The sequence below is a fragment of the Cenococcum geophilum genome (assembly GCF_001692895.1).
Source record: "Cenococcum geophilum 1.58 unplaced genomic scaffold K441scaffold_28, whole genome shotgun sequence".
Taxonomy (NCBI): Eukaryota; Fungi; Ascomycota; class Dothideomycetes; order Gloniales; family Gloniaceae; genus Cenococcum; species Cenococcum geophilum.
This window is the reverse complement of record NW_027137586.1, coordinates 1,581,041-1,588,941: the sequence shown is the minus strand read 5'-3', so window position 1 is coordinate 1,588,941 and position 7,901 is coordinate 1,581,041. Positions and strand designations below refer to the sequence as shown.

The window sequence follows — 7,901 nt, the reverse complement described above, 5'->3', positions numbered from 1 at the left end:
TAATATATATATTAATATATTAGTACGTAATAGCAGGGCAGGAATTAGCGTATATGCTACACTATCTAAAGTAACGCTCTCGAAAACGGTGGCGAGCTTTAATTAGGCTGACGCCCACCTTATAGAGCTTCTAGCAATTAGCAAGGCAGCTAACTAGCCGTGGAACCCCATGTGCACGGCTATCGACTAAGTAGGTTTTCTAATACCTGCCTTTAGTATAAGAATATTCTCTAACTTATAATTAGCGTTGCTATTAGTATAGAGCTAGAGGGCTAGAGCCTGCTAAAAAATAGTTATAGAGATCTTAAAGAAGCTATGGCTAAACAACGTTACGCTATACTGGATTCTAGGCCACTTAGGATTTATAGGAAATAAGAAGGCTAATAAGCTTACTAAAGTAGCGATGAGACTAGAGAGCGAGGAGCCACTATAGAGAGACGGCCTCCTATGGTACCTTATAACGCAAGCCCTAGAAAAAGCCGAGATAATAATAGAACCGCTTTTATTGGGAAGATCTAATACGGGTAAGTTTATAAGGAAGATTAACGCAGCACTCCACCTAGGAAAGGCTATAGGATTATACTAGTAGCTAATTAGCTCTAAAGCTACTATTCTTACGCAGCTACGGACTAGTAAGTTATTTCTAAAAGAATATCTCTATAAAATTAATATATTAGAGACGGCGTTATACAACTATAGGCTTATAGAATTAATATAGCACTTCCTCTTTTCTTATAGGAGGTAGACATAGTAGAGGTTTAGACTAAGTAAGCAGTATAGAGATTAATTTAGGGATCTATTATATGTATTAGGAGGCTACTTACGCAGATAAGAAGGAGGCAGGAATATTAACGGCCTAATTAAGCGCTAGAAGCCAGATATTAGTATAGTTAAAGCTATAATTAAATTTACAAAGGAGACCGGACGTTTATACCTAAGTATATAAGATACAGAAAGTACAAAAGCCGACGTTAATAAGTAAAAACTCTTAAGAATCCCTTATCCTATTATCTAACCGAATATACCATAAGCCTCCTCCACACGTGCCTCTACTGGTGCGTCGCCAATTAAAAAGCGCATAACGCCGGAACAGCCCTATAGACACAAGGCGTCAAAAACTACTTACTTAGGCTCGCCTCTAAACTCCGACCTTTTTTTTCTAATAGTAACGCATTTCTTTCCTTTATTTCCTTGGTTAAATATAGTGTTAGGTAATAGATATATAGTTCTTATAGTTGGCTTCTAAACTAGAGCATGCATATTAATGGCAGAAAGTATTTAGTTAGCGCTCTATAACGGCCTATACCCTAGATGGTATATGGCCATAATAGATTATATATACATACATACATACGTACCTTAGTAAGCTTAGACGTGAATTTAATTGGAGCAGATGTTCCTTCGGCCCATTAATAAGTTAACTAACATCCACCAAAATCACGTCTAAGAGCGTTTGGCGAGTTTTGTTAAAAGCATAAGTAAAAATCTTAGTTTTAGCAATTTTATAAGGGGATTTACTCCATAATATAATAAAATAAAGTCTCTAAAAGTTAATACATAAATTTTAGGGGCTATTTTATATATTAAAGGGCTTTAAATTGTATTATCCCCTCCTAAATCTAAGATTAATTTCGTTAAAGTTAAAATTCCTATTATTAAAAGCATAAGCACTTTTTATATAGGCCCGTACGGGCCCATATAAAAATATAAAAAGCCTAAAATCTTATAATCTATAGAGCTCAATCTCCTAAGTAATTTAATATAATTTTTACCTTAAGGTATGTTGTGGGGATGTTAATTAATTTTGTTGGGGTTTGTGAGTTTTCCTTCTAAAAAAGCTTGTGTTTCCATACAAATCTCGCCAAAGTGCCTCAGACCAAGAAATCGATCAAATATCCGAAGGAGATTAGCGCGCCAGCGCAATCGATTTCTTGGTATAGCAACTAAACGAGTGTCCTATTCCTTCAAGCTCTTACCTAAATCTACTATTTAGCTATACCACCTCCGACTTTAATTACGTCGCGTAGGCGTTGCCTTATAGATACAATAAGGCGATATAAATCTTTTAATTAATATTGCCCTACTCGCTCACCTAATTACCTACCCTAACTATTACCTACTCTTTACTATTTTATATACAACACCTTAAAGAGGCGTGTAAGCCTTCCTTGGTAAGGGAAGCGCGTTATAATCGCGAATATTATTTAGGAATATGAAATTAAAAAGAGCCTCGTTACGACTCTACCAGGTAGGCACTTAATTGTTAATTAACACTTTAGCCTTCTTTCCTTGAGCTCTTCAATCACGAGGTGAGGTTGTTCGGATATTTCCATTTGATATCGGCGATCAATCTATATACGGCTAGTGGAAGGCTTGATCGACACGCACTTACAACGAGATGCGCCGAGGTGGTGTACAAATCGAACCGTGGACATACTACTGATATCATCAATCGCCCCACTTTTAGATTGGATTGATTGCACTCGCTTGTGCCCCACCCTAATCCTATGCTAAGAATCCATAACAAACTCTACATCGACGTATATGCGTTAAGAGCTAACTGACCTCCAAGGTGTGCATACAAGACATTGCTGCCAGCAGATATTTCACCCTTTCGTAACAAGTCCATCATACCTGCTAAACTCTTACCCTCGTAAACCGGATCAGTAATGAAGGCCTCTGTCTCGGCACCAAATTTGATGGCATCAATAGTTTGCCTATCCGGAATGCCATAACAACCAGCATGGTATCTGTCGTCCAAGATAATGTCATTACTTGTAATATCGCCTTCGTCCAAACCAATCTGCACTCCAGTAGCCTTTGCAATTCGAAGCACTTGATCAAAAGTTTCCTGCACCTTTGCGGAAGCATCAATGCCAATTATTCTACGAGCTCGAGAACCATTCTTCTCAGCAAGCTTGCACCCTGCAACCATTCCTGCCATGGTAGATCCTGTGACAGCACAAACTATAATGGTGTCAAAAAAGACACCCATCTCTTTCTCTTGCTGCTCGACCTCGAACACCCATCTCGCAAAGCCGAGACCCCCCAAAGGGTGATCGGAAGCTCCCGCGGGAATGTAGTAGGGTTTACCGCCGCTATCGGTCACTTCCTGGGTCAATTTCTTCAACGAATCTTTATGTGCAATGCTGAATGGCGATAGATCCAATCGTGTGTCCGCGCCCATCAGGCGGGAGAGCTGAATGTTACCAGCTTTATCGTATACAGGATCTTCCCAGTTGACCCATTTCTCTTGTACTAGGGCAGCGTTCAGTCCAAGCTTCGCAGCTACCGCTGCAACCTGTCGAGTGTGGTTGGATTGCACACCACCAATGCTAACCAATGTATCGCATCCTTGTGACAACGCTTCAGGCATAAGGTATCTAGAAAGATTATTCATGGACATCCAGGCTTTTAGACGGTCAGATTGCCACTTACTCAAGTTTCCTTGTCTTATTTCCCCCATAAGCCAAGCCAGAGTTACAATCTTCCCGCTTTGCGTAAATGTTGACTTTACCGCCAAGAGCTGCTGTGATGCGGGGCAAATGCTGAATCGGCGATGGCCCGAAGAGGAAAGATTCCTTTGGAATGCTGGCAAAGGGCTCTGGCAGCTGAACTGTTAACATCTTTGACTTCAATCGCAATTTCGGATGGTAGATGCGGTATGGAAAGCAGGATTATGGGTTTTTCTAGGTAGCAGCGCTCCACTCTTATTTATGTGATTATGCTCAATGTTAGGATTCGGGCGAGCTTGCCACATCTAGAACGGAAGAATCGCATTATTAGACCTAGAGAGGTTCAAGAGAAATTGATAGCTGGGGGTGGTGGGGAAGCCGGAAAACTCGACATCTAATTGGCAAATCTCCCTAATTCCTCGGAAAACCTCTTTAGAACTACCGTGATCACGTCTTTTCCCGCGCAAAGACCTGATGAGATATGCAACTGCCGGAATCAGGCGATTACTTCCTTTGAAGGTTAGGGCGAATTGCATGTGTTCGGTAGAGCCTCTAGTGTATCCTATCCTTTTCATTGCTTCCCTGAGCTTGACCCTAAAGTAGCCTTCTAAAGCTCCATAACTTACAGCGAACGACGATATACAATTGCTCATTCTACTGCCAGAAAAGTTTTGCGATCGTGTTCAATGTCAACGCGAGAATGCCCGCCTCGGGTCACAGCATCCAGAGTACATGATTCAGTAGCAGGCATGGAGGAGGTGCGAAGACTACGACGACATCGTGATTGGGACTACAGTGACCAGAGTGACTGCCGACTTACCGGCTGCGGTGCAAGCGCTACGCTGCCCGTTCGTCCTCAAAGTTCAAGCCGCGCTTGCACACTGGAGATCACGTGCAATCAACAACCGTACCGCCAGAACTTGTGAATGGCATATCGATTGTACGACGAAATTAAATGGGGCCCATTTGTCACAATACAAACCTCATGCTGCCTCTATTCCTACATTGTCATACCCTCAAAACCAATATTCCCAGCCCAACCCCTTAGCCCTCTCCCATCCCTTATCCAACGCCCCAACGACTTCGTCCGGCAGCGGGCCCTTCTCAAGACCCACAAGATTGCTCTCCAAATGCGCCACACTACTTGCACCAATCAAGACTGCGTTGCCTTTCTCCTCGCCAAGCAGGCTATGATGCGCTAACCGCCTCAGCGCACACTCCCTGAGCATCAACCCATACTTCTCAATGACCGGATCTAGTAGCTCCATCACAGCAAAGTACTCCCCGTTCCCATAGCTCCCATTTTTGATTCTCTTATGCAACTCACCGCCGGCCAGGAAGTCTCCGCGATAGGGTTGAACGTGTAGAACTTGGTGCCGTGGGGCCTCAAACAAGGGAAGATCTCGGGCTCTACGGCGCGATAGAGAGCGTTGTATTTGCCTTGGTGGACTGACGGCTTGACCCACCCCTCGCGATCGCACAGCTCGCAGATCTGCGCGACTTCCCATGCGAGGAGATTAGTGAGACCAAGCTAGGCAAAGAGGCCTTCTTGGTGAACTACATTAATGCCGCGAAAGATGTCGCTTTGGGGGACAGAGCGGTCAAGGCCAAGATAGTAGACGTACAACTTATGCATTATAAGCTCTATGAGGAACTTCTAGAGAGTTAGGCGGAGCATATCGGAATGGTAGCGTTGGTCGAAGTTTGTATGTGCGTATTAGCATGTTGATCGTTGCAGAGGCGGAAGAAAGAAAGACGTACCCCAGCCCTCAGGTATGGCAGTCTCGGGATTCGAATGGAACGCGGGGAGGTACTTTGTGTTTATAAGTAGGCCTCACTCCTAACATTTCAATTCGCCGAGCATGGTCTCCGATGTGCCGTTCCCGTAACGGCGTGCGGTATCGATCTCGGTGCGCCTAGTTGAATGAGCCGTGATACTGTTGAGGCGCATTCATGGACTTACCCATGCTTCTGGAAGACGTCCAAGATTGAGTTCCTAGTCTCGAGATTAGTGACCCGGCAATGCGGTGCCACGTCTTTGAGCAGAATAGCAATCTCGAACGCAGAGGAGAGATACAACGACTCGCATACTCTTCTGGCCGAACGACATATCGCCGAGTACGGCTTTCATGATGGCTTTCTGGCTCGAAGCCATGACCTTGCCGATACCTTGCGGATGCAGAGATAATTGCAACATATTACACATCGGGTTTTTGCTCCCAGGAGAGCGACCACAGTCGATATTACAAAGCCAAGAATGACAGGGTTGTTCAACGTACGAAAACTACAACTAGAGTGGTACTGTCATAGGTCGTTTATGGAGTGGAGTCTGCGGACTTTGCGGACTTTGACAGAGCATTGATACCTTGCATTAGCCTGGTCGCGAGTATCGACTGAACTGGTTAGTGGCTTTAGGTGCTAAGCTCGAAATAGCAAGGTATCGACAATTGAGGCTGCGCTGGGATGCAATTCCACGACCTACGTTCGCACGCTCACATGAACGTTGCCTATGACGGGGATCGGTGGCCTAGCCGTAAAGACCACTGCGCATCCGCCGGCGCGACACTTACCGTGTCTAGCCCTGTCAGGAAATACTCTCGAAATGCATATCTCCCCCAAACTCTGTGTCCAATGGTAAGAGATGCTTATTCTCACGACGAGCTCATTTCATAAGTCCGTTGATTGAGTCGATCCCGATCCGCAGGTGGATTCCTCTGCCTATATATAAGGCTTGGTTGCATGCAGATGCTGTAGACAACATCGATATTTCGTGAAGGCTTACCCTGGATTCGAAAACTTTCTCCAGCAAGAAAATGCCTGCTCTGTCCGTCCCCACCCCTCTGCAAAGTAGCGTGAATGCTACCAAAGTCGAGTATGTCCAGCTTGGCTCCTCTGGGCTTCGAGTCTCCGCGCCAATCCTCGGTACCATGGGCATTGGCAGTAAGGACTGGCAGAATTGGGTGATGGAGGAAGACGAAGGGTTGGAGATATTGAAAGCGGCCTGGGACAGAGGTAAGTAGGACATGTGGAAATATACTGAAGTTCTGTAATTGAATCAACAATAGGCCTCTCAACCTGGGATACCGCCAACGTCTATTCCAGCGGCATAAACGAGGAGATCATTGGGAAAGCGATTAAAAAGTTCGAGATACCCCGGCACAAGCTTACCATCTTGGCTAAGTGCTATGGAACGGTCCCAGAGGAACCGGGCATTTTCAACTGGCCGTTTGAGGCGCAGATGCAAAAGAGCAAAGACTATGTCAACCAAGGCGGTGAGCAGCTGTGTCGATATGAAGCGTCGTCCCAAAGGTGCTTAAGCTGACTATTTTGGGCCGGGTAGGTCTATCACGCGGCGCGATACTCAAAGCCGTCGATGCCTCACTCAAGCGCCTTGGAACAGACTATATCGACATTCTCCAGGTCTACAGATACGACGCCTCGGTTCCTCCGGAAGAGACCATGAAAGCGCTTCACGACCTTGTCCAAGCCGGCAAAGTTCACTACATTGGCGCAAGCTCCATGTGGACGTACCAATTTGCCCGCATGCAATTTATTGCTGAGAAGAATGGCTGGACGAAATTCGTGAGCATGCAGAATCGGTACAATCTATGTTACAGAGAGGAGGAGAGGGAGATGAACAAGTTCTGCGACGAGACTGGAGTGGGTTTGATCCCATGGGGGCCTTTGTTCTCAGGCTTGCTAGCAAAGCCATGGGGAGTCGAGTCTGCTAGGTCGAAGACCAGTGTTGCTATGAGCGGTGGGCTTACGGAAGCAGATGAAATCATCAATAAACGAGTTCAGGAGGTGGCCGAGAGGAAGGGCTGGAAGATGAGTCAAGTTGCACTGGCGTGGATCAGAGGAAAGGGTTGCATCCCAATCGTCGGCTTGACTAGTACCAGTATCGAGAGGCTTGATGAAGTGTGTGCTGTGCGGGACATGAGGCTGACTGCAGATGAGATGAAGTATCTGGAAGAGCCATACGCTCCAAAGCCAGTTGCTGGACATGTCTAAAGTCAAAGTGGAAGCTAGGGGAATAGGTAGAATTCGCGTATGACATGATCAGGTGGGCGGACGTGAAGATTGCTAAACGGACACCAGTGTTTAGTTTAGCTCCTTCCCTAATAGGTTAGAACGTCGCTTGTATTTAACTTGTTTGCATCTACATCATGAAAATCAACACCAAATAGAAACTCCAATATTAGCCGTGCAGGAGGCTGCGGACGTAAACTTTGTGAGTTGTAATATAGCCAAAATTAAGATTCAATCGTGGTGTTATCGGCATAAAAGCTCTATTTTATTGATTTAATTTTCACAATAGATGTGAACAAGTTAAATGCACGAGACTCCCCAATCTATTAAGGCAGGAGCTAAACCAAACATCGGGTGTCCGTTTAGCATCGTCCTAGTTTTTAGGTCCTGTTTTCTCTACTGCCGATCTCTGTTCAT

The 7,901-nt window shown here is 45.2% G+C and overlaps 3 protein-coding genes across 3 annotated transcripts; 1 reads left to right on the top strand and 2 right to left on the bottom strand.

Moving 5' to 3' along the window:
* Nucleotides 1–2,453: 2,453 nt before the first annotated feature.
* On the bottom strand, nt 2,454–3,770 carry K441DRAFT_638826 (putative 1-aminocyclopropane-1-carboxylate deaminase). The gene is made up of 2 exons (XM_067646554.1): nt 3,439–3,770; nt 2,454–3,383 (listed from the first exon to the last, which is right to left on the bottom strand). The coding sequence occupies exons 1-2, from the start codon at nt 3,624–3,626 to the stop codon at nt 2,531–2,533; spliced, it is 1,041 nt and encodes a 346-aa protein (XP_067502743.1). The 5' UTR covers nt 3,627–3,770; the 3' UTR covers nt 2,454–2,530.
* A 613-nt stretch (nt 3,771–4,383) lies between these two features.
* On the bottom strand, nt 4,384–5,454 carry K441DRAFT_662032 (uncharacterized protein). Its single transcript, XM_067648981.1, has 2 exons — nt 5,419–5,454; nt 4,384–5,371 (listed from the first exon to the last, which is right to left on the bottom strand). Exon 2 carries the CDS (start codon nt 4,961–4,963, stop codon nt 4,472–4,474), a length of 492 nt encoding a protein of 163 aa, XP_067502742.1. The 5' UTR covers nt 4,964–5,371; nt 5,419–5,454; the 3' UTR covers nt 4,384–4,471.
* A 588-nt stretch (nt 5,455–6,042) lies between these two features.
* On the top strand, nt 6,043–7,466 carry K441DRAFT_613506 (aldo-keto reductase; the record flags this gene model as incomplete). The annotated part of the gene is made up of 4 exons (XM_067645642.1): nt 6,043–6,169; nt 6,238–6,467; nt 6,521–6,727; nt 6,796–7,466. The coding sequence occupies exons 2-4, from the start codon at nt 6,269–6,271 to the stop codon at nt 7,464–7,466; spliced, it is 1,077 nt and encodes a 358-aa protein (XP_067502741.1). The 5' UTR covers nt 6,043–6,169; nt 6,238–6,268.
* Between the last annotated feature and the right edge of the window lie 435 nt (nt 7,467–7,901).